This window comes from Dendrobates tinctorius, unplaced genomic scaffold (assembly GCF_039654945.1).
Source record: "Dendrobates tinctorius isolate UK_male_01 unplaced genomic scaffold, ASM3965494v1 ptg000020l, whole genome shotgun sequence".
NCBI classification, from domain to species: domain Eukaryota; kingdom Metazoa; phylum Chordata; class Amphibia; order Anura; family Dendrobatidae; genus Dendrobates; species Dendrobates tinctorius.
This window is the reverse complement of record NW_027361688.1, coordinates 2,007,933-2,035,257: the sequence shown is the minus strand read 5'-3', so window position 1 is coordinate 2,035,257 and position 27,325 is coordinate 2,007,933. Positions and strand designations below refer to the sequence as shown.

At 42.5% G+C, this 27,325-nt stretch overlaps 1 protein-coding gene across 2 annotated transcripts in view; it reads right to left on the bottom strand.

Moving 5' to 3' along the window:
* Positions 1–27,325, bottom strand: part of ITPR2 (inositol 1,4,5-trisphosphate receptor type 2) — a 285,461-nt gene that overhangs the window by 20,919 nt on the left and 237,217 nt on the right. For both annotated transcript variants that reach the window (XM_073567437.1, XM_073567438.1), the window contains 3 exons: positions 26,318–26,482; positions 24,529–24,724; positions 19,988–20,074 (listed from right to left, as the gene is read on the bottom strand). In XM_073567437.1, the coding sequence (XP_073423538.1) occupies positions 19,988–20,074; positions 24,529–24,724; positions 26,318–26,482 (448 nt within the window). The remainder of the gene's footprint in view (positions 1–19,987; positions 20,075–24,528; positions 24,725–26,317; positions 26,483–27,325) is intronic.

The following is a 27,325-nucleotide window of genomic DNA, read 5'->3' as shown; positions in this document are numbered from 1 at the left end:
TTTGTGTTAATGAATCTGTGTCTGAGGTTTCAAAGCCCCTCTAAATTTGGCATTTTATAATGGATCCGTGAATGTGTGGAAACGCTGAGCTGGACGGGCGCCCGATAAGAGAGAGGTTCCGTGCCGGGATGTGCAGCCTACACAGGGATAAATATAAAATCTATGGAGCCAGATGACTTTCACTTCTATTAATAAGTGAGGGATACAAGTATCGTCTCTCCGCTGCCGGCTCCGCTGTGAAGTCGCTCTGGCGGGATAAACATATATGTTTACTCAGCGAATGAATGAGGAGGACGAGGAAACCAGAGAAAAACTGCGCACGAGTCTGAGCACAATGTGACATGGACGGGATAGAGAATATATCTCCTGTACTGAATGGAAAAGGCGGAAATATATCTGTCACCTACAGATCTAACATGGTGTGTGTATTATTTATCTATAATATATTATTTATTTATCTATCTATTATCTATCTTTTTATCTATTATCTATCCTCCATCCATCATGTATCCTCCATCCATTCTCCATCCATCACCTATCCTCCATCCATCTACGTATTCTCCATTCATCTATCCTCCATCCATCACCTATCCTCCATCCATCCATCTACGTATTCTCCATTCATCTATCCTCCATCCATCCACCTATCCTCCATCCATCATCTATCCTTTATCCATTCATCTATTCTCCATCCATCTATCCTCCATCCATCCATCTACGTATTCTCCATTCATCTATCCTCCATCCATCATCTATCCTCCATCCATTCATCTATCCTCCATCCATCTATCCTCCATCCATCCATCTATGTATTCTCCATTCATCTATCCTCCATCCATCCACCTATCCTCCATCCATAATGTATCCTTTATCCATTCATCTATTCTCCATCCATAATGTATCCTTTATCCATTCATCTATTCTCCATTCATCTATCCTACATCAATCCATCCATCTATCCTCCATCCATCTATCCTCCAACCATCATCTATCCTCCAACCATCCATCTATCTATCCTCCAACCATCCATCTATCTATCCTCCATCCATCCATCCTCCATCCATCATCTATTCTCCATCCATCATCTATCCTCCATCCATCATCTATCCTCCATCCATCATCTATCCTCCATCCATCATCTATCCTCCATCCATCGTCTATCCTCCATCCATCATCTATCCTCCATCCATCATCTATCCTCCATCCATCATCTATCCTCCATCCATCATCTATCCTCCATCCATCATCTATCTACCATCCATAATGTATCCTTTATCCATTCATCTATTCTCCATTCATCTATCCTCCATCCATCCATCCTCCATCCAACCATCTATCCTCCATCCAACCATCTATCCCCCATCCAACCATCTATCCCCCATCCAACCATCTATCCCCCATCCAACCATCTATCCCCCATCCAACCATCTATCCCCCATCCAACCATCACCTATCCTCCATCCATCACCTATCCTCCATTAATCCATCACCTATCCTCCATCCATCGATCACCTATCCTCCATTCACATATTCTCCATCCATCCTCCATCCATCCTCCATCCATAATGTATCCTTTATCCATTCATCTATTCTCCATTCATCTATCCTCCATCCATACATCTATCCTCCATCCATCCATCTATCCTCCATCCATAATGTATCCTTTATCCATTCATCTATTCTCCATCCATCTATCCTCCATTCATCCATCTATCCTCCATCCATCCATCCTCCATCCATAATGTATCCTTTATCCATTCATCTATTCTCCATCCATCTATCCTCCATCCATCCATCCTTCATCCATCCATCCTCCATCCATCCATCCTCCATCCATCCATCCTCCATCCATCCATCCTCCATCCATCCATCCTCCATCCATCCATCTATCCTCCATCCATCCATCACATATCCTCCATTCACATATTCTCCATCTATCCTCCATCCATTCATCTATCCTCCATCCATCCATCTATCCTCCATCCATCCATCTATCCTCCATCCATCCATCTATCCTCCATCCATCCATCTATCCTCCATCCATCCATCTATCCTCCATCCATCCATCTATCCTCCATCCATCCTCCATCCATAATGTATCATTTATCCATTCATCTATTCTCCATACATCTATCCTCCATCCATACATCTATCCTCCATCCATCCATCTATTCTCCATCCATCCATCTATCCTCCATCCATAATGTATCCCTTATCCATTCATCTATTCTCCATCCATCTATCCTCCGTCCATCCATCTATCCTCCGTCCATCCATCTATCCTCCGTCCATCCATCTATCCTCCGTCCATCCATCTATCCTCCGTCCATCCATCTATCCTCCGTCCATCCATCTATCCTCCGTCCATCCATCTATCCTCCGTCCATCCATCTATCCTCAGTCCATCCATCTATCCTCAGTCCATCCATCTATCCTCAGTCCATCCATCTATCCTCAGTCCATCCATCCATCCATCGATCCTCCATCCATCCATCGATCCTCCATCCATTCATCTATCCTCCATCCATTCATCTATCCTCCATCCATTCATCTATCCTCCATCCATTCATCTATCCTCCATCCATTCATCTATCCTCCATCCATTCATCTATCCTCCATCCATTCATCTATCCTCCATCCATTCATCTATCCTCCATCCATTCATCTATCCTCCATCCATTCATCTATCCTCCATCCATTCATCTATCCTCCATCCATTCATCTATCCTCCATCCATTCATCTATCCTCCATCCATCCATCTATCCTCCATCCATCCATCTATCCTCCATCCATCCATCCATCTATCCTCCATTCATCCATCCATTCATCTATCCTCCATCCATCCATCTTCCATCCATCCATCTATCCTCCATCCATCTATCCTCCATCCATCTATCCTCCATCCATAATGTATCCTCCATCCATCCATCTATCCTCCATCCATCCATCTATCCTCCATCCATCCATCTATCCTCCATCCATCCATCTATCCTCCATCCATCCATCTATCCTCCATCCATCCATCTATCCTCCATCCATCCATCTATCCTCCATCCATTCATCTATCCTCCATCCATTCATCTATCCTCCATCCATTCATCTATCCTCCATCCATTCATCTATCCTCCATCCATTCATCTATCCATCTATCCTCCATCCATCTATCCTCCATCCATCTATCCTCCATCCATCTATCCTCCATCCATCTATCCTCCATCCATCTATCCTCCATCCATCTATCCATCCTTCATCCACCCATCTATCCTCCTTTCATCCATCTATCCTCCATCCATTCATCTATCCTCCACCCATCCATCATCCATCCATCCTTCATCCATCCATCTATCCTCCATTCATCCATCTATCCTCCATTCATCCATCTATCCTCCATCCATCTATCCTCCATCCATCTATCCTCCATCCATCTATCCTCCATCCATCTATCCTCCATCCATCTATCCTCCATCCATCCATCCTCCTTTCATCCATCTATCCTCCATCCATCCATCTATCCTCCATCCATCCAACTATCCTCCATCCATTCTTCTATCCTCCATCCATTCTTCTATCCTCCATCCATTCTTCTATCCTCCATCCATTCTTCTATCCTCCATCCATTCTTCTATCCTCCATCCATTCTTCTATCCTCCATCCATTCTTCTATCCTCCATCCATTCTTCTATCCTCCATCCATTCTTCTATCCTCCATCCATTCTTCTATCCTCCATCCATTCTTCTATCCTCCATCCATTCTTCTATCCTCCATCCATTCATCTATCCTCCATCCATTCATCTATCCTCCATCCATCCATCCATCCATCTATCCTCCATTCATCCATCTATCCTCCATCCATCCATCCTCCATCCATTCATCTATCCTCCATCCATCATCTATCCTCCATCCATCATCTATCCTCCATCCATCATCTATCCTCCATCCATCATCTATCCTCCATCCATCATCTATCCTCCATCCATCCATCTACCATCCATAATGTATCCTTTATCCATTCATCTATTCTCCATTCATCTATCCTCCATCCATCCATCTATCCTCCATCCAACCATCTATCCTCCATCCAACCATCTATCCCCCATCCAACCATCTATCCCCCATCCAACCATCTATCCCCCATCCAACCATCTATCCCCCATCCAACCATCTATCCCCCATCCAACCATCACCTATCCTCCATCCATCACCTATCCTCCATTAATCCATCACCTATCCTCCATCCATCGATCACCTATCCTCCATTCACATATTCTCCATCCATCCTCCATCCATCCATCCTCCATCCATAATGTATCCTTTATCCATTCATCTATTCTCCATTCATCTATCCTCCATCCATACATCTATCCTCCATCCATCCATCTATCCTCCATCCATAATGTATCCTTTATCCATTCATCTATTCTCCATCCATCTATCCTCCATTCATCCATCTATCCTCCATCCATCCATCCTCCATCCATAATGTATCCTTTATCCATTCATCTATTCTCCATCCATCTATCCTCCATCCATCCATCCTTCATCCATCCATCCTCCATCCATCCATCCTCCATCCATCCTCCATCCATCCATCCTCCATCCATCTATCCTCCATCCATCCATCACATATCCTCCATTCACATATTCTCCATCTATCCTCCATCCATTCATCTATCCTCCATCCATCCATCTATCCTCCATCCATCCATCTATCCTCCATCCATCCATCTATCCTCCATCCATCCATCTATCCTCCATCCATCCATCTATCCTCCATCCATCCTCCATCCATAATGTATCATTTATCCATTCATCTATTCTCCATTCATCTATCCTCCATCCATACATCTATCCTCCATCCATCCATCTATTCTCCATCCATCCATCTATCCTCCATCCATAATGTATCCTTTATCCATTCATCTATTCTCCATCCATCTATCCTCCGTCCATCCATCTATCCTCCGTCCATCCATCTATCCTCCGTCCATCCATCTATCCTCCGTCCATCCATCTATCCTCCGTCCATCCATCTATCCTCCGTCCATCCATCTATCCTCCGTCCATCCATCTATCCTCCGTCCATCCATCTATCCTCCGTCCATCCATCTATCCTCCGTCCATCCATCTATCCTTCGTCCATCCATCTATCCTCCATTCATCCATCTATCCTCCATTCATCCATCTATCCTCGATCCATCTATCCTCCATCCATCTATCCTCCATCCATCCTCCATCCATCCATCTATCCTCCTTTCATCCATCTATCCTCCATCCATTCATCTATCCTCCATCCATCCATCTTCCATCCATCCATCTATCCTCCATCCATCTATCCTCCATCCATCTATCCTTCATCCATCTATCCTCCATCCATCTATCCTCCATCCATCTATCCTCCATCCATCTATCCTCCATCCATCTATCCTCCATCCATCTATCCTCCATCCATCCACCATCCATCCATCTATCCTCCTTTCATCCATCCATCCTCCATCCATTCATCTATCCTCCATCCATCCATCTTCCATCCATCCATCTATCCTCCATCCATCTATCCTCCATCCATAATGTATCCTCCATCCATCCATCTATCCTCCATCCATCCATCTATCCTCCATCCATCCATCTATCCTCCATCCATCCATCTATCCTCCATCCATCCATCTATCCTCCATCCATTCATCTATCCTCCATCCATTCATCTATCCTCCATCCATTCATCTATCCTCCATCCATTCATCTATCCTCCATCCATTCATCTATCCATCTATCCTCCATCCATCTATCCTCCATCCATCTATCCTCCATCCATCTATCCTCCATCCATCTATCCTCCATCCATCTATCCTCCATTCATCTATCCATCCTCCATCCATCCTTCATCCACCCATCTATCCTCCTTTCATCCATCTATCCTCCATCCATTCATCTATCCTCCACCCATCCATCATCCATCCATCCTTCATCCATCCATCTATCCTCCATTCATCCATCTATCCTCCATTCATCCATCTATCCTCCATTCATCCATCTATCCTCCATCCATCTATCCTCCATCCATCTATCCTCCATCCATCTATCCTCCATCCATCCTCCATCCATCCATCTATCCTCCTTTCATCCATCTATCCTCCATCCATCCTCCATCCATCCATCTATCCTCCATCCATCCAACTATCCTCCATCCATTCTTCTATCCTCCATCCATTCTTCTATCCTCCATCCATTCTTCTATCCTCCATCCATTCTTCTATCCTCCATCCATTCTTCTATCCTCCATCCATTCTTCTATCCTCCATCCATTCTTCTATCCTCCATCCATTCTTCTATCCTCCATCCATTCTTCTATCCTCCATCCATTCTTCTATCCTCCATCCATCCATCCATCCATCCATCTATCCTCCATTCATCCATCTATCCTCCATCCATCCATCCTCCATCCATTCATCTATCCTCCATCCATCCATCTTCCATCCATCCATCTATCCTCCATCCATCTATCCTCCATCCATAATGTATCCTCCATCCATCCATCTATCCTCCATGCATCCATCTATCCTCCATCCATCCATCTATCCTCCATCCATCCATCTATTCTCCATCCATTCATCTATCCTCCATCCATTCATCTATCCTCCATCCATTCATCTATCCTCCATCCATTCATCTATCCTCCATCCATTCATCTATCCATCTATCCTCCATCCATCTATCCTCCATCCATCTATCCTCCATTCATCTATCCTCCATTCATCTATCATCCACCCATCTATCCTCCTTTCATCCATCTATCCTCCATCCATTCATCTATCCTCCACCCATCCATCATCCATCCATCCTTCATCCATCCATCTATCCTCCATTCATCCATCTATCCTCCATCCATCTATCCTCCATCCATCTATCCTCCATCCATCCTCCATCCATCCATCTATCCTCCTTTCATCCATCCATCCATCCTCCATCCATTCTTCTATCCTCCATCCATTCTTCTATCCTCCATCCATTCTTCTATCCTCCATCCATTCTTCTATCCTCCATCCATTCTTCTATCCTCCATCCATTCTTCTATCCTCCATCCATTCTTCTATCCTCCATCCATTCTTCTATCCTCCATCCATTCTTCTATCCTCCATCCATTCATCTATCCTCCATCCATTCATCTATCCTCCATCCATTCATCTATCCTCCATCCATTCATCTATCCTCCATCCATTCATCTATCCTCCATCCATCCATCTATCCTCCATCCATCCATCTATCCTCCATCCATCCATCCATCTATCCTCCATCCATCTATCCTCCATTCATCCATCTATCCTCCATCCATCTATCCTCCATCCATCTATCCTCCATCCATCCTCCATCCATCCATCTATCCTCCTTTCATCCATCCATCCATCCTCCATCCATTCTTCTATCCTCCATCCATTCTTCTATCCTCCATCCATTCTTCTATCCTCCATCCATTCTTCTATCCTCCATCCATTCTTCTATCCTCCATCCATTCTTCTATCCTCCATCCATTCTTCTATCCTCCATCCATTCTTCTATCCTCCATCCATTCTTCTATCCTCCATCCATTCATCTATCCTCCATCCATTCATCTATCCTCCATCCATTCATCTATCCTCCATCCATTCATCTATCCTCCATCCATTCATCTATCCTCCATCCATCCATCTATCCTCCATCCATCCATCTATCCTCCATCCATCCATCCATCTATCCTCCATCCATCTATCCTCCATCCATTCATCTATCCTCCATCCATCCATCTTCCATCCATCCATCTATCCTCCATCCATCTATCCTCCATCCATAATGTATCCTCCATCCATCCATCTATCCTCCATCCATCCATCTATCCTCCATCCATCCATCTATCCTCCATCCATCTATCCTCCATCCATTCATCTATCCTCCATCCATTCATCTATCCTCCTATCCTCCATCCATCTATCCTCCATCCATCTATCCTCCATTCATCTATCCATCATCCACCCATCTATCCTCCTTTCATCCATCTATCCTCCATCCATTCATCTATCCTCCACCCATCCATCATCCATCCATCCTTCATCCATCCATCTATCCTCCATTCATCCATCTATCCTCCATTCATCCATCTATCCTCCATCCATCTATCCTCCATCCATCTATCCTCCATCCATCTATCCTCCATCCATCTATCCTCCATCCATCCTCCATCCATCCATCTATCCTCCTTTCATCCATCTATCCTCCATCCATCCATCCATCCTCCATCCATTCTTCTATCCTCCATCCATTCTTCTATCCTCCATCCATTCTTCTATCCTCCATCCATTCTTCTATCCTCCATCCATTCTTCTATCCTCCATCCATTCTTCTATCCTCCATCCATTCTTCTATCCTCCATCCATTCTTCTATCCTCCATCCATTCTTCTATCCTCCATCCATTCATCTATCCTCCATCCATTCATCTATCCTCCATCCATTCATCTATCCTCCATCCATTCATCTATCCTCCATCCATTCATCTATCCTCCATCCATCTATCCTCCATCCATCCATCTATCCTCCATCCATCCATCCATCCATCCATCCATCCATCCATCTATCCTCCATTCATCCATCTATCCTCCATCCATCCATCCTCCATCCATTCATCTATCCTCCATCCATCCATCCATCTTCCATCCATTCATCTATCCTCCATCCATCCATCTATCCTCCATCCATCCATCTATCCTCCATCCATCCATCTATCCTCCATCCATCCATCTATCCTCCATCCATCCATCTATCCTCCATCCATCCATCTATCCTCCATCCATTCATCTATCCTCCATCCATTCATCTATCCTCCATCCATTCATCTATCCTCCATCCATTCATCTATCCATCTATCCTCCATCCATTCATCTATCCTCCATCCATTCATCTATCCATCTATCCTCCATCCATCTATCCTCCATCCATCTATCCTCCATCCATCTATCCTCCATCCATCTATCCTCCATTCATCTATCCATCCTCCATCCATCCTTCATCCACCCATCTATCCTCCATCCATTCATCTATCCTCCACCCATCCATCATCCATCCATCCTTCATCCATCCATCTATCCTCCATTCATCCATCTATCCTCCATTCATCCATCTATCCTCCATCCATCTATCCTCCATCCATCTATCCTCCATCCATCTATCCTCCATCCATCCTCCATCCATCCATCTATCCTCCATCCATCTATCCTCCATCCATCTATCCTCCATCCATCCAACTATCTTCCAACCATTCTTCTATCCTCCATCCATTCTTCTATCCTCCATCCATTCTTCTATCCTCCATCCATTCTTCTATCCTCCATCCATTCTTCTATCCTCCATCCATTCTTCTATCCTCCATCCATTCTTCTATCCTCCATCCATTCTTCTATCCTGCATCCATCCATCTATCCTGCATCCATCCATCCATCTATCCTCCATTCATCCATCTATCATCCATCCATCCATCCTCCATCCATTCATCTATCCTCCATCCATCCATCTATCCTCCATCCATCTATCCTCCATCCATTCATCTATCCTCCATCCATTCATCTATCCTCCTATCCTCCATCCATCTATCCTCCATCCATCTATCCTCCATTCATCTATCCATCCTCCATCCATCCTTCATCCACCCATCTATCCTCCTTTCATCCATCTATCCTCCATCCATTCATCTATCCTCCACCCATCCATCATCCATCCATCCTTCATCCATCCATCTATCCTCCATTCATCCATCTATCCTCCATTCATCCATCTATCCTCCATCCATCTATCCTCCATCCATCTATCCTCCATCCATCTATCCTCCATCCATCTATCCTCCATCCATCCTCCATCCATCCATCTATCCTCCTTTCATCCATCTATCCTCCATCCATCCATCCATCCTCCATCCATTCTTCTATCCTCCATCCATTCTTCTATCCTCCATCCATTCTTCTATCCTCCATCCATTCTTCTATCCTCCATCCATTCTTCTATCCTCCATCCATTCTTCTATCCTCCATCCATTCTTCTATCCTCCATCCATTCTTCTATCCTCCATCCATTCATCTATCCTCCATCCATTCATCTATCCTCCATCCATTCATCTATCCTCCATCCATTCATCTATCCTCCATCCATTCATCTATCCTCCATCCATCTATCCTCCATCCATCCATCTATCCTCCATCCATCCATCCATCCATCCATCCATCTATCCTCCATTCATCCATCTATCCTCCATCCATCCATCCTCCATCCATTCATCTATCCTCCATCCATCCATCCATCTTCCATCCATTCATCTATCCTCCATCCATCCATCTATCCTCCATCCATCCATCTATCCTCCATCCATCCATCTATCCTCCATCCATCCATCTATCCTCCATCCATCCATCTATCCTCCATCCATTCATCTATCCTCCATCCATTCATCTATCCTCCATCCATTCATCTATCCTCCATCCATTCATCTATCCATCTATCCTCCATCCATTCATCTATCCTCCATCCATTCATCTATCCATCTATCCTCCATCCATCTATCCTCCATCCATCTATCCTCCATCCATCTATCCTCCATCCATCTATCCTCCATCCATCTATCCTCCATTCATCTATCCATCCTCCATCCATCCTTCATCCACCCATCTATCCTCCATCCATTCATCTATCCTCCACCCATCCATCATCCATCCATCCTTCATCCATCCATCTATCCTCCATTCATCCATCTATCCTCCATTCATCCATCTATCCTCCATCCATCTATCCTCCATCCATCTATCCTCCATCCATCTATCCTCCATCCATCCTCCATCCATCCATCTATCCTCCATCCATCTATCCTCCATCCATCTATCCTCCATCCATCCAACTATCTTCCAACCATTCTTCTATCCTCCATCCATTCTTCTATCCTCCATCCATTCTTCTATCCTCCATCCATTCTTCTATCCTCCATCCATTCTTCTATCCTCCATCCATTCTTCTATCCTCCATCCATTCTTCTATCCTCCATCCATTCTTCTATCCTCCATCCATTCTTCTATCCTCCATCCATTCTTCTATCCTGCATCCATCCATCTATCCTGCATCCATCCATCCATCTATCCTCCATTCATCCATCTATCATCCATCCATCCATCCTCCATCCATTCATCTATCCTCCATCCATCCATCTTCCATCCATCCATCTATCCTCCATCCATCTATCCTCCATCCATAATGTATCCTCCATCCATCCATCTATCCTCCATCCATCCATCTATCCTCCATCCATCCATCTATCCTCCATCCATCCATCTATCCTCCATCCATCCATCTATCCTCCATCCATCCATCTATCCTCCATCCATTCATCTATCCTCCATCCATTCATCTATCCTCCATCCATTCATCTATCCTCCATCCATTCATCTATCCATCTATCCTCCATCCATCTATCCTCCATCCATCTATCCTCCATTCATCTATCCATCCTCCATCCATCCTTCATCCACCCATCTATCCTCCTTTCATCCATCTATCCTCCATCCATTCATCTATCCTCCACCCATCCATCATCCATCCATCCTTCATCCATCCATCTATCCTCCATTCATCCATCTATCCTCCATCCATCTATCCTCCATCCATCCTCCATCCATCCATCTATCCTCCTTTCATCCATCTATCCTCCATCCATCCTCCATCCATCCTCCATCCATCCAACTATCTTCCAACCATTCTTCTATCCTCCATCCATTCTTCTATCCTCCATCCATTCTTCTATCCTCCATCCATTCTTCTATCCTCCATCCATTCTTCTATCCTCCATCCATTCTTCTATCCTCCATCCATTCTTCTATCCTCCATCCATTCTTCTATCCTCCATCCATTCTTCTATCCTCCATCCATTCTTCTATCCTCCATCCATTCTTCTATCCTCCATCCATTCTTCTATCCTCCAACCATTCTTCTATCCTCCAACCATTCTTCTATCCTCCAACCATTCTTCTATCCTCCATCCATACATCTATCCTTCATCCATCTATGCTACATCCATTCATCTATCCTCCATTCATCTATTCTCCATTCATCTATCCTCCATCCATCCATCTATCCTCCATCCATCCAACTATCTTCCAACCATTCTTCTATCCTCCATCCATTCTTCTATCCTCCATCCATTCTTCTATCCTCCATCCATTCTTCTATCCTCCATCCATTCTTCTATCCTCCATCCATTCTTCTATCCTCCATCCATTCTTCTATCCTCCATCCATTCTTCTATCCTCCATCCATTCTTCTATCCTCCATCCATTCATCTATCCTCCATCCATTCATCTATCCTCCATCCATTCATCTATCCTCCATCCATTCATCTATCCTCCATCCATTCATCTATCCTCCATCCATTCATCTATCCTCCATCCATTCATCTATCCTCCATCCATCCATCCTCCATCCATCCATCTATCCTCCATCCATCCATCTATCCTCCATCCATCCATCTATCCTCCATCCATCCATCCTCCATCCATCCATCTATCCTCCATTCATCCATCTATCCTCCATCCATCCATCCTCCATCCATTCATCTATCCTCCATCCATCCATCTTCCATCCATCCATCCATCCTCCATCCATAATGTATCCTCCATCCATCCATCTATCCTCCATCCATCCATCTATCCTCCATCCATCTATCCTCCATCCATCCATCTATCCTCCATCCATCCATCTATCCTCCATCCATTCATCTATCCTCCATCCATTCATCTATCCTCCATCCATTCATCTATCCATCTATCCTCCATCCATCTATCCTCCATTCATCTATCCATCCTCCATCCATCCTTCATCCACCCATCTATCCTCCTTTCATCCATCTATCCTCCATCCATTCATCTATCCTCCACCCATCCATCATCCATCCATCCTCCATTCATCCATCTATCCTCCATTCATCCATCTATCCTCCATCCATCTATCCTCCATCCATCTATCCTCCATCCATCTATCCTCCATCCATCCTCCATCCATCCATCTATCCTCCTTTCATCCATCTATCCTCCATCCATCCTCCATCCATCTATCCTCCATCCATCCAACTATCTTCCAACCATTCTTCTATCCTCCATCCATTCTTCTATCCTACATCCATTCCTCTATCCTCCATCCATTCTTCTATCCTCCATCCATTCTTCTATCCTCCAACCATTCTTCTATCCTCCATCCATTCTTCTATCCTCCATCCATTCTTCTATCCTCCATCCATTCTTCTATCCTCCATCCATTCTTCTATCCTCCATCCATTCTTCTATCCTCCATCCATTCTTCTATCCTCCATCCATTCTTCTATCCTCCATCCATTCTTCTATCCTCCATCCATTCTTCTATCCTCCATCCATTCTTCTATCCTCCATCCATTCTTCTATCCTCCATCCATTCTTCTATCCTCCATCCATTCTTCTATCCTCCATCCATTCTTCTATCCTCCATCCATTCTTCTATCCTCCATCCATTCTTCTATCCTCCATCCATTCTTCTATCCTCCAACCATTCTTCTATCCTCCAACCATTCTTCTATCCTCCAACCATTCTTCTATCCTCCATCCATACATCTATCCTTCATCCATCTATGCTACATCCATTCATCTATCCTCCATTCATCTATTCTCCATTCATCTATCCTCCATCCATCCATCTATCCTCCATCCATCCAACTATCTTCCAACCATTCTTCTATCCTCCATCCATTCTTCTATCCTCCATCCATTCTTCTATCCTCCATCCATTCTTCTATCCTCCATCCATTCTTCTATCCTCCATCCATTCTTCTATCCTCCATCCATTCTTCTATCCTCCATCCATTCTTCTATCCTCCATCCATTCTTCTATCCTCCATCCATTCTTCTATCCTCCATCCATTCTTCTATCCTCCATCCATTCTTCTATCCTCCATCCATTCTTCTATCCTCCATCCATTCTTCTATCCTCCATCCATTCTTCTATCCTCCATCCATTCTTCTATCCTCATCCATTCTTCTATCCTCCAACCATTCTTCTATCCTCCAACCATTCTTCTATCCTCCAACCATTCTTCTATCCTCCATCCATACATCTATCCTTCATCCACCTATGCTACATCCATTCATCTATCCTCCATTCATCTATTCTCCATTCATCTATCCTCCATCCATCCATCTATCATCCATCCATCTATCCTCCATCCAGCTATCCTCCATCCATCCATCTAGCCTCCATCCATCTATCCTCCATCCTTCTATCCTGTATCCATCCATTATCCATCTATCCTCCATTCATCCATCTATCCTCCATTCATCCATCTATCCTCCATCCATCTATCCTCCATCCATCCATCTATCCTCCATCCATCTATCCTTCATCCATCCATCTATCCTCCATCCATCCATCTATCCTCCATCCATCCATCTATCCTGCATCCTTCTATCCTGTATCCATCCATCATCCATCTAATCTCCATTCACCCATCTATCCTCCATTCATCCATCTATCCTCCATTCATCCATCTATCCTCCATTCATCCATCTATCCTCCATTCATCCATCTATCCTCCATTCATCCATCTATCCTCCATTCATCCATCCTCCATCCATCCATCCATCCATCCATCATCCATCCATCCATCCATCCTCCATCCATCTATCCTCCATCCATCTATCCTCCATCCATCTATCCTCCATCCATCTATCCTCCATCCATCCATCATCCATCTATCCTCCATTAATCCATCTATCCTCCATTCACCCATCTATCCTCCATTCACCCATCTATCCTCCATTCATCCATCTATCCTCCATTCATGCATCTATCCTCCATTCATGCATCTATCCTCCATTCATCCTCCATCCATCCATCTATCCTCCATCCATCCATCTATCCTGCATCCTTCTATCCTCCATTCACCCATCTATCCTCCATTCATCCATCTATCCTCCATTCATCCATCTATCCTCCATTCATCCATCTATCCTCCATTCATCCATCTATCCTCCATTCATCCATCTATCCTCCATTCACCCATCTATCCTCCATTCATCCATCTATCCTCCATTCATCCATCTATCCTCCATTCATCCATCTATCCTCCATCCATCCATCCTCCATCCATCCATCTATCCTGCATCCTTCTATCCTGTATCCATCCATCTATCCTCCATTCACCCATCTATCCTCCATTCACCCATCTATCCTCCATTCATCCATCTATCCTCCATTCATCCATCTATCCTCCATCCATCCATCTATCCTCCATCCATCCATCTATCCTCCATCCATCCATCTATCCTCCATCCATCCATCTATCCTCCATCTATCCTACATCCATCATAATTTTCTCATCCTCCCTGATAGAATCACATTCAGTAAAATCTCTATGGGACAACAAATATTCAAAAGTGGTCTTTTCGGGGGGCACATCCCAGAGACATCAGTGAGTTTGCATAAAATACGGCAGAAGTACAAATCTGTCACAGGAGGAGATCTGTCCTGGACAAGGGGTGGCTCCTCTGGAGAAAATTCATTGTGCGTTTTTTTTAAATTTTTTTTCATATTAGGCATTATAATAATTACACAGCACACCTGGTGGTCAGAAATAGACATAACCGGCATCATAATTATTCCACGCTGCCTTGTTTTTCATATCAAGAAGAGAATTTCTATATCTAATTTTCTGCCAATGATTTAACTTTCTAGAACAATATTTTGCTCCTTTGAGAAATTATCTTGTATTGATCAGAGTTTGTGATGTTTGATGCTTAGCTCCAGGGCAGGTGAGCGAGAACAGTGCTGCAGAAAACAGCGACGGTATCTTCCTATAATCCAGGAGCACAGAATATGGAGAAGCACTCTTACTTATTGATGTGATTCTACTGGCCCTCATGAAAACAGTCTGTTAGCATAAAACCCCTCACAGCGTATAGTAGTTATATTCTTGTACATAGGGGCAGTATTATAGTAGTTATATTCGTGTACATAGGAGCAATATTATAGTAGTTATATTCTTGTACATAGGGGCAGTATTATAGTAGTTATATTCTTGTACATAGGGAGCAGTTATTACAGTAGTTATATTCTTGTACATAGGGGCAGTACTATAGTATATTCTTGTACATAGGGGCAGTATTATAGTAGTTATATTCTTGTACATAGGGGCAGTATTATAGTAATTATATTCTTGTACATAGGGGCAGTATTATTGTAGTTATATTGTTGTACATAGGAGAAGTATTATAGTAGTTATATTCTTGTACATAGGGGGCAGTATTATAGTAGTTATATTCTTGTACATAGGAGCAGTATTATAGTAGTTATATTCTTGTACATAGGGGGCAGTATTATAGTAGTTATATTCTTGTACATAGGGGCAGTATTATAGTAGTTATATTCTTGTACATAGGAGTAGTATTATAGTAGTTATATTCTTGTACATAGGAGCAGTATTATAGTAGTTATATTCTTGTACATAGGGGGCAGTATTATAGTTGTTATATTCTTGTACATAGGGGCAGTATTATAGTAGTTATATTCTTGTACATAGGGGCAGTATTATAGTAGTTATATTTGTGTATATAGGGAGCAGTATTATAGTAGTTATATTCTTGTACATAGGGGGCAGTATTATAGCAGTTATATTCTTGTACATAAGGACAGTATTATAGTTATATTCTTGTACATAGGGGCAGTATTATAGTAGTTATATTCTTGTACATAAGGGCAGTATTATAGTTGTTATATTCTTGTACATAGGGGCAGTATTATAGTAGTTATATTCTTGTACATAAGGGCAGTATTATAGTTGTTATATTCTTGTACATAGGGGCAGTATTATAGTAGTTATATTCTTGTACAAAGGGGCAGTATTATAGTAGTTATATTCTTGTACATAGGGGCAGTATTATAGTAGTTATATTTGTGTATATAGGGGGCAGTATTATAGTAGTTATATTCTTGTACATAGGGGGCAGTATTATAGCAGTTATATTCTTGTACATAAGGACAGTATTATAGTTATATTCTTGTACATAGGGGCAGTATTATAGTAGTTATATTCTTGTACATAAGGGCAGTATTATAGTTGTTATATTCTTGTACATAGGGGCAGTATTATAGTAGTTATATTCTTGTACATAAGGGCAGTATTATAGTTGTTATATTCTTGTACATAGGGGCAGTATTATAGTAGTTATATTCTTGTACAAAGGGGCAGTATTATAGTAGTTATATTTGTGTACATAGGGGGCAGTATTACAGTAGTTATATTCTTGTACATAGGAGCAGTATTATAGTAGTTATATTCTTGTACATAGGGAGCAGTATTATAGTAGTTATATTCTTGTACATAAGGGCAGTATTATAGTAGTTACATTCTTGTACATAAGGGCAGTATTATAGTAGTTATATTCTTGTACATAGAGGCAGTATTATAGTAGTTATATTCTTGTACATAGGAGCAGTATTATAGTAGTTACATTTGTGTACATAGGGAGCAGTATTACAGTAGTTATATTCTTGTACATAGGGGCAGTACTATAGTATATTCTTGTACATAGGGGCAGTATTATAGTAATTATATTCTTGTACATAGGGGGCAGTATTATAGTAGTTATATTCTTGTACATAGGGGGTAGTATTATAGTAGTGATATTCTTGTACATAGGAGAAGTATTATAGTAGTTATATTGTTGTACATAGGAGAAGTATTATAGTAGTTATATTCTTGTACATAGGGGGCAGTATTATAGTAGTTATATTCTTGTACATAAGGGCAGTATTATAGTAGTTATATTCTTGAACATAGGGGGCAGTATTATAGTAGTTATATTCCTGTACATAGGGGCAGTATTATAGTAGTTATATTCTTGTACATAGGGAGCAGTATTATAGTAGTTATATTCTTGTACATAAGGGCAGTATTATAGTAGTTATATTCTTGTACATAGGGACAGTATTACAGTAGTTATATTCCTGTACATAGGGGCAGTATTATAGTAGTTATATTCTTGTACATAGGGGCAGTATTATAGTAGTTATATTCTTGTACATAGGGGCAGTATTATAGTAGTTATATTCCTGTACATAGGGGCAGTATTATAGTAGTTATATTCTTGTACATAGGGGCAGTATTATACTGGGTTCTTTCTCGATCATTTTGGGCAGTGACTATAGGATAGAACAATATGGAGGTGTTTTTCTCTCCTCTGCAGCACTTTCTGCCTTGACATCATGGTGTTAACGTGCGTCTCACATTTTATCCCAGCTGCTCCACGCTTTTACATAATCTCGCTCAGCAGTGTCACATGTTAAGTCATTTGAGGGCTATCAATTACTCATTGTGAGAAAAAAAAAATCCGCCAGCGCTGTGCAGATCTACATCTGTGAAGGTGACTGACGAGAGAGCCGGTCCACAAAAACACTTAAGCCCTTGAGAGGAATCCTTGTTTGCCCCGTGCGCCTTGATTTACGCTGTCTGTCAAATTATCTTGTTTATGCTGCTCGGAACAAGAAAACAACTTGAGCAAATTGGGGAATTCTAAAGAAAATATATATAAATATAGGAGCAAAAACAGAGCAATTAGAGACGGGGTTAACACGTTCACCGCCAGAGGATGAAGCCCACCTGAAAAGCTCTTAAAGGGCCAAGCACCCAATTAACATTTTTTTTTTTATATTTAGGACCATGAAGCTTTGCAGCAAGTTTCAGAAGAGCAGGAGTGTATAAGAAAACCAATGTACAGACTGACATTATTTGTCTGTGCTTTATAATGCAGCTCTTCTTTACTCTCAATAGCTGCTACGTATGTGCACAAGCTCAGCAACAAATCAGTACATGGAGACGTAAAATACCAATGATAAGCAGATGATGAGCTCCTCGGGGAGGATCCAAAATAAGGGGGAGGAGTTATTAAAGAGGTGGAGTCAACGTAAGGGGGTGGAGCTTGAAGAAAGCTGAATCAATGATATTCACTGATTAGCAAACCGTGGAAGATGCAATATTACTAGGGGCACATAGGTGCCGCGCCTTCAGCCAGATCTTATGGTATAATTAACAGGCAGATGCTAATTAATCCCGCTCCTCACTAATACTTGTCATACTTTCCGAACGACAGAGGAGTCAGGACATTTTTCTTGTTCCTACTCAACAATCAGGTTACTTGCTTCATTTTCTGTACACCTGCGTGAAGAAATTGCAGCTATTCCGATGTCTTAAGTTCTCATGACAACACTTCTTGTCTTTCGTTTTAGCTTTAAACCATAGCACTTGTCATAGGGGCAATTTGTGGATCTCATTAACCATCTACATCAATGTCCACAATAGTTAAATGGGTATTCCCATTCCTAAGATCCTATCCCAATATGTAGGAATATTAGCAAATACCTCTATTAGAAATATAGCATAGTTCTTCTGATTCGCTATGTTGCTTACCCCAGGTGCAGGGTACTGCTTAGGTATCCATGGTTAAGTCCACTTCTTACAACCATGTTTCACTGTTTGAGTGGTCACAACCATGGATATCTGAGCTACTACAATGCCCTGTACCTGGGGTAAGTGACATAGGGACGTAGCGTGTCACTACGACCACTCTGAACAAAGTCAGAACACGGGAAGAAGAAATTGTCAGGAGCGTTTGGCAGCAGAGCAGACTCAGGACTCGGCATAGAGGTAAGATAAGATCTCGGTATATGCCCCCTGTCGTACAGATGGCGCTCCGACCACCTTCACCCCTACTGATCGATAGAAACAAGTCTCCGGCCTAAAATGTGCCCCCAAATACAAGCTGGCGGGCTCCTGATTTGGTCATCAGGACCGAAAAAAAAGTCTTTACCAAGATTCAGAATGACATCTGTATTGCTTTCAATCCCATATTGTTGTCTTACGGGGCATTGTTTGCATCAAGGGTGTTTTTTTTAAGGGGAAAATACCGACCTGTAAATGGTACAGATGTGGTGCACTCCTCCTTCTGACACGTTCCCATCATCGCCGTAAGAGAGGACGCACGGAATTCACTGGTACCTAGTATAAGAACAATACAAGGGAGAGGTAATAAAAAAAAATATATGTTACTCTGCGCCAAATTTATGGTTAACTAAAGAGGGAAAAATATTGACCTTGTCCTGTTCGCTGTGACTCCAGCTGAAGTCATGATTAAAGGGGCATTCCCATCCCCAAGATTCTATCCCAATATGTAGTAGGTATAATAATAATATTAGCAAATACGTCCAATTTTAGAAATGTTGCACAGTTCTTCTGATTAGCTATACTGCTAACCTCAAGTGCAGGGCATTGCAGTAGCTTAGGTATCCAAGGCTACAACCACTACAGCTACTTAACTGCCACTATATGAGTGGTCGTAACCTTGGATACCTAAGTTACTGCAATGCCCTGCACAAGAGGTAAGCAACACAGCTAATCAGAAGAACTATACTACATTTCTAACTGGAGGTATTTGCTAACATTATTATTACTATATATGCAATCTTGCAGATGTGAATACTACTTTAATGCTCATGACTTGTGAACAAGATGGACAGATGGCGTATGGGCTGTGTGCACCCGCTTATCTTATGCCAATTTCCAGTTTAATATATAATTTATCTCAGGAGAGAAAGGTCCCACAGAAAGAGCCAGGACCTTTGAAACCAGAACCCAGACACGGAGAGAGGAGTAGGACATATTATTTCAGAGAATGCGGGATAATTTCACCTCTCAGAGATGTATTCTAAGTAGGAAATTTTGGATTCCTGAAAAAGTGATGCAATTTTAGTTCTGAAGACAAGACAGATAACTCCAGATAACAAGAGAGATAAATCCAGACTAGAGATAGTTCCAGATGACATGAAAGATAATTCTTGATCTAATAAAAAGAGAGGATAATTCTGGACGTAAGAACAAGGAAGAAAAATCAGGCTGTCCTAAGAGAAAGATCAGTCCAGATTTCAAAGGAAAAAATAATCATTCCTGATCTTGTAACCCTATAGATAAATCTAGATCTTACAGAAAATGAAAGAGATAACAATTCCGTCTCTCTTCCAGACATCTGAACCAGAAAGTTACCATAGTTTAATATCTTAGAAAGAGTGAGATAAATCCAGATCTGAAGACCAGAGAGATGATTCTGGACCTGAGAGCAAAATGAATCTAAACTGAAAAAACAATCAGATAATTCTAGAGCAAAGGGAGATAAATCAGGTTCTCAAAGTTCAAGACTTAAGATTCAAATCTTCGAGATCAAAGATGAATCCAGAATTTGGAGTCAGGATGGATCTCGTAATACAAGAGTCAAATAGATGAATCTGGACACAAATGGCTGGATTTATGAACAGATAGATCAGAAAGTCAAGACCAAACTAATAAATCTGGATTATGGATTATTGAAAGTCCAGAGCAAATGTGTTATTGTGAGAGAGAAATCAATCTGCCCTCAAACCAGAAGACCAAAAAGTAAATCTAGATCCCAATTATTCCAGAAAGTGATTCCTTATGATTTTGGATTCAGATGGAAAATTACTGGATCTTGGAAACAGTAATATCTAAGTAGAAAGATAATTCTGGATCCCAAGTTAAAGGAGAAAAATCCAAACAGAGATAAATCCAGATTTTACAGGCATAGAGATAATTTCAGATTTCGGAACAAAGAAGATAAATCTGGATTTTAGAGCAGAAAATTTTTAGTCCAAGAGTTAAATCCACATGTCAGATGAGGACATACCGGTACATAAAATGTCAGAGCAGAATTTAGACCAGAAATATCATTTCGATACTGTTGAAATAAATCTTGATCTGGATTCCAGATCTTCAAGGCAATGAGATTCATCTAGATAAAATAGATAAGATAGTTTTGCAATTCAAAATAAAGAAGGTGAATCTGAAACAATGAACTTTAGAATCTGAACCAGAAAACTTTATCCAAATTTCAGATTTTTTAGATCTCAGATCTCCGGTTATTTCTCCAGGCTTAATGTCTTTAATTCAGAGATCCAGAAATCTCCTTTTGGTTCTGAGGTCAAGATTTAGCTGTCTAGTTCTAGGATTTAAAATTAATCCAGATATCCATAATTCTGGATAACAAATTTAGATACCAGAACAAAAAAATGTATACAGATTCGAGAATTACAGACATTGTTTAGATCTCAGGTATCTGGTTATTTATCCAGGCTTAACATATTTGATTCGGAGATCCAGAAATCTCCTTCTGTTTCTGAGGTCGAGATTTATCTCTCTAGTTCTAGGATAAAAAAAATGAATCCTGATATCCATAATTCTAGATAACAGATTTAGATACCGAAACCAGAAAGATTTATCCAGATTTCAGTATTACAGGGATTTCTTAGATCTCAGACCCCTTAATAGGTTAATCCAAACCCTGTAGACAATTTCAGGTCTCTGGTTATTTCTCCAGGCAAGATGTCTTTGATTCTGAGATCCAGAACTCTCCCTCTGGTTTTAAGGTTGAGATTTATCTCTCTAGTTCTAGAATCAAAAATGAATCCTGTTATCTACAATTCTAAACAACAGATTTAGATACCAGAACCAAGAAAGAGTTATCCAGATTTCACAGTTGAAGAGATTGTTTAGATATCAGACACGTAAATCCAGATACCAGATGATCATTCCAGATCTTTGAATCTGGTCTCAAGACTTTATGTATTTAATTCTGAGATCCAAAAACCTCTGTCTGGTCCTGAGGTTGATATTTCTCTCTCTAGTTCTAGGATCAAAAATAAATCCTCATATCCACAATTCTAGAAACCAGTACCAGAAAGCTTAATCCTGATCTCAGAGTTGAAGGGATTGTTTAGACATTGGACCCCAGATAATCACTCCAGACCTTTGAATCTGGTTTCAAGGCTTTATGTTGTTGATTCGGAGATCCAGAAGTGTCACTTGGATTCTGTGGCCGAAAATATCCTAGATGACAGATTTGGATTAATACTGTTCATTTCAGAACCAGAAAAAATATTTTTCTAGATCTCGAAATAAGATAAATGAATGTGGGACGACCTGCAGAAAGCTCTGGATTATGGGGGATAATTTTTTTTTTCCACTTCATGACACATCTGCCTGGGTTATCAATAGACGCGGTGTTATGGTACATGACTGCTCCGTGTTTTCCGTGTAATGAAGGTTTCTGCGGCCATATTTTGGAGGAGTCACTACACAGGGGTTTTGTGTGCCCCGTCCAAGTCGCGCGCTGCATCTTGTAAAATTAGCTCTCTGCCTGCTGTTATTGGAGCAGCTGCCGCCGGCCAAGAAAATCCTCATGAGATTATTGGGATTAAAAAACTTCTCACAAGACCAACGTGCCGCAGAATCGGCGGCCGCCAGTAACCCTTTCATGCCTGGAAGCTCCAATCGCTGGTGGAAAGCAGAAATCTTCGGTCACTGATCCAAGTCTGGGGTAACAAATATGGCCGCCATTCCTTATGGGGTCTTGTATGGCCAAACAGACTGTGACCCCCTCCTATAACAGGATTAATGGAAGACCTCCAAAATGATAAAGAGGCAACAACTTTTAAGATCACTTTCATATCACTGCGGTTCAGCGGCCCAGGATAGGCGGACGCCGACCCCCTCTGGTATGTTATGACAGCCATACTGCTTGTTTTCCACAATTCCCTGTCAAATCGATCTCTGTAGTCCATAGCAACCAATAGCAGAGCAGCTCTCATTTTACGTCAGCGGTTTACAAAATAAAAGCTGAGTTCTGATTGGTCTCCGTAGGCAACACACACAGTTTTTTTTTTTTTTATCATTTTAGACAGATTTTTATTAATGAGGCCAATTAAGGTGTGTAGGGGGGTTGGATTTGTGGCAACCATTTTGGTAATCAGTCAGAAATAGACGTAGGAAAGTATAGGGGCAGATTTATCAAAATTGTCTTTGTTGTTGCCCAAAGCAACCAATCACTGCGCAGCTTTTATTTTTATCAGAGCTGTTGATAAAATGAAAGCTGAGCTCTGATTGGTTGCTATGGGCAACAGTTTCTCTAGGTAGTGGAGGCCTATAAGAGGGAAATTTCCGGGGCCCTTTTGTTATGGTTTTCATGTTCCTTATCTGAGCTGGCCGGGATGCATATACCGTACTTAAATTTCCCATTGATTTTGGCTGTGACAAAAATCAGAGCTAAGCTGCTAAGGCACATGATTGAGAGTGACGAGCAGAATTGCGAATGCAGCTCTGGAGGAGAATATACTCACAAGATACAACTCCTCTTTGAATCTCCAGTCACTAACAAGGATGAAGTATTTCCAGTACCTCAGAGCAGGGCTTTCTGAGAGATCAGTTTAGAGTTTATGCTTCATATTTGAAGAAAAGGCAGCAGTCATAAAGAGCAGAATCATGAATGCAGCTCCGAAGGATACAATAATAGCAATGGCAAAGAAATGGCTGCGAGCACTAGAATCTACTGTTATCACTGAGGCACAATCTCGCCTGTACATCCATGAACCCCAGTACACGTGATTTACCCAGGTCGGGGGCTCTGTCCTTCAGGCGGTCTACCTCCATGATGAAGTCGTCCTTCAAAAAGAGAAAGCCGATTATGGAGAAGAGGTAGACGAGGATGAGCGCCAGCACCGCAGTCAGGATGATGGAGCGGCCGTTCCTCGTCACGCTCTTTATCACGTTCAGCAAAGTTTCCTCCCGATAAACGAGATCAAACAACTGGAAATGGAGGAAAGAAAAATAACTTGTGTATCCTCTCCTGTGTGATACTGTCTGCTGAGCCATGTATCTAATCCTATCCTGTGTGATACTGTCTGCTGAGCTGTGTATCTAATCCTCTCCTGTGTGATACTGTCTGCTGAGCCGTGTATCTAATCCTATCCTGTGTTATACTGCCTGCTGAGCCGTTTATCTAATCCTATCCTGTGTGATACTGACTGCTGAGCTGTGTATCTAATCCTCTCCTATGTGATACTGTGTGCTGAGCCGTGTATCTAATCCTCTCCTGTGTGATACTGTCTGCTGAGCCGTGTATCTAATCCTCTCCTGTGTGACACTGTCTGCTGAGCCGTGTATCTAATCCTATCCTGTGTGATACTGTCTGCTGAGCCGTGTATCTAATCCTCTCCTGTGTGATACTGTCTGCTGAGCCGTGTATCTAATCCTATCCTGTGTGATACTGTCTGCTGAGCCGTTTATCTAATCCTATCCTGTGTGATACTGTCTGCTGAGCTGTGTATCTAATCCTCTCCTGTGTGATACTGTCTGCTAAGCCGTGTATCTAATCCTATCCTGTGTGATACTGTCTGCTGAGCCGTGTATCTAATCCTATCCTGTGTTATACTGACTGCTGAGCCGTGTATCTAATCCTCTCCTGTGTGATACTGTCTGCTGAGCGGTGTGTCTAATCCTCTCCTGTGTGATACTGACTGCTGAGCCGTGTATCTAATCCTCTCCTGTGTGATACTGACTGCTGAGCCGTGTATCTAATCCTATCCTGTGTGTTACTGACTGCTGAGCCGTGTATCTAATCCTCTCCTGTGTGATACTGACTGCTGAGCCGTGTATCTAATCCTCTCCTGTGTGATACTGACTGCTGAGCCGTGTATCTAATCCTATCCTGTGTGATACTGACTGCTGAGCCGTGTATCTAATCCTCTCCTGTGTGATACTGTCTGCTGAGCCGTGTATCTAATCCTCTCCTGTGTGATACTGACTGCTGAGCTGTGTATCTAATCCTATCCTGTGTGATACTGACTGCTGAGCCGTGTATCTAATCCTCTCCTGTGTGATACTGACTGCTGAGCCGTGTATCTAATCCTATCCTGTGTGATACTGACTGCTGAGCCGTCTATCTATTCCTATCCTGTGTGATACTGACTGCTGAGCCGTGTATCTAATCCTATCCTGTGTGTTACTGACTGCTGAGCCGTGTATCTAATCCTCTCCTGTGTGATACTGACTGCTGAGCCGTGTATCTAATCCTCTCCTGTGTGATACTGTCTGCTGAGCCGTGTATCTAATCCTCTCCTGTGTGATACTGACTGCTGAGCTGTGTATCTAATCCTATCCTGTGTGATACTGACTGCTGAGCCGTGTATCTAATCCTCTCCTGTGTGATACTGACAGCTGAGCCGTGTATCTAATCCTATCCTGTGTGATACTGACTGCTGAGCTGTGTATCTAATCCTTTATTGTGTGATACTGACTGCTGAGCCGTGTATCTACGCCTAGCATGTGTGATACTTCCTGGTGAGCTGTATCTAAGCCCATGAGGTGTGACCCCTTCCCTCGGCGGCGGTGGTCTCTTACCAGGAAGCTGTAGAAGAACTCGTGGATGAAGAGCCCCAGCATGCAGACGATGACGTACACCACGTGGTACAGGAACGCCATGTCCATGATCACCGCTCTGTAGCCGCGTGTGAATGTGCCGCGATTCCCCACGAAACTCACCAGGAAGACCACCTTATTACACAGCTGTGGAGGAGACAGGGGCGGCCGTTACAACCGGCACCGACACACTGTACCAAACCAGCCGCCAGCTGACAGCAGATCCATCACTGAACTGTCACACTGAACCGCTGAAAATTCCTGGGATCTGATGGATCCACTGACTGACAGGTCTAACGCGGCTGACAGCATAATATCCGCAGCGCGGGGTGCATGTGCCGGTGTGAACAGAGTTTGCAGGAGACATTTACTCAATAAGTCATCAAACCAGGCAGAGGCAGCGTGAGGCCGGCACCGAATACGGAGGCACAGCGAGAGCCGAGCAGCTGCGGAGAACACAAAGGGCGCCACGGAACTTTTTACAGAGATGACGGACAGAAGAGAGAGAGGGAGAAATAGAGAGAAGCGTGAGGGACAGAAAACAGATCATAGAGAGACAGATGATAGATGGATGGATACGGTGGCTTGTCAAAGTATTCACCCCCCTTGGCATTTTTTATGTTTTCCTACCTGAGAATCTGGAATTTCACTGTTTTTTCTGAGGGTTTCCATCAGTTCATGTAAAGAACATGCTGAAAGCTGTGAACATCTGGTTTTCTTTTTATTGTGAAGCAAACAAGAAATAGGACAAAATAACTGAAACCTTCAGTGTGCATAACTATTCACTCCCTAAAGTCAGCACTTTGTAGAGCCTCATTTTGAGGCAATTACAGCTGAAGTCACTTTGGATAAGTCTCTGAGCTTTCCACATCTGGCCACTGGGATTTTTGCCCGTTCCTCAAGGCAAAACTGCTCCAGCTACTTCATGTTAGATGTTTCCTCTGGTGAACAGCGATCTTTACATCTGACCACAGATTCTCCATTAGATTA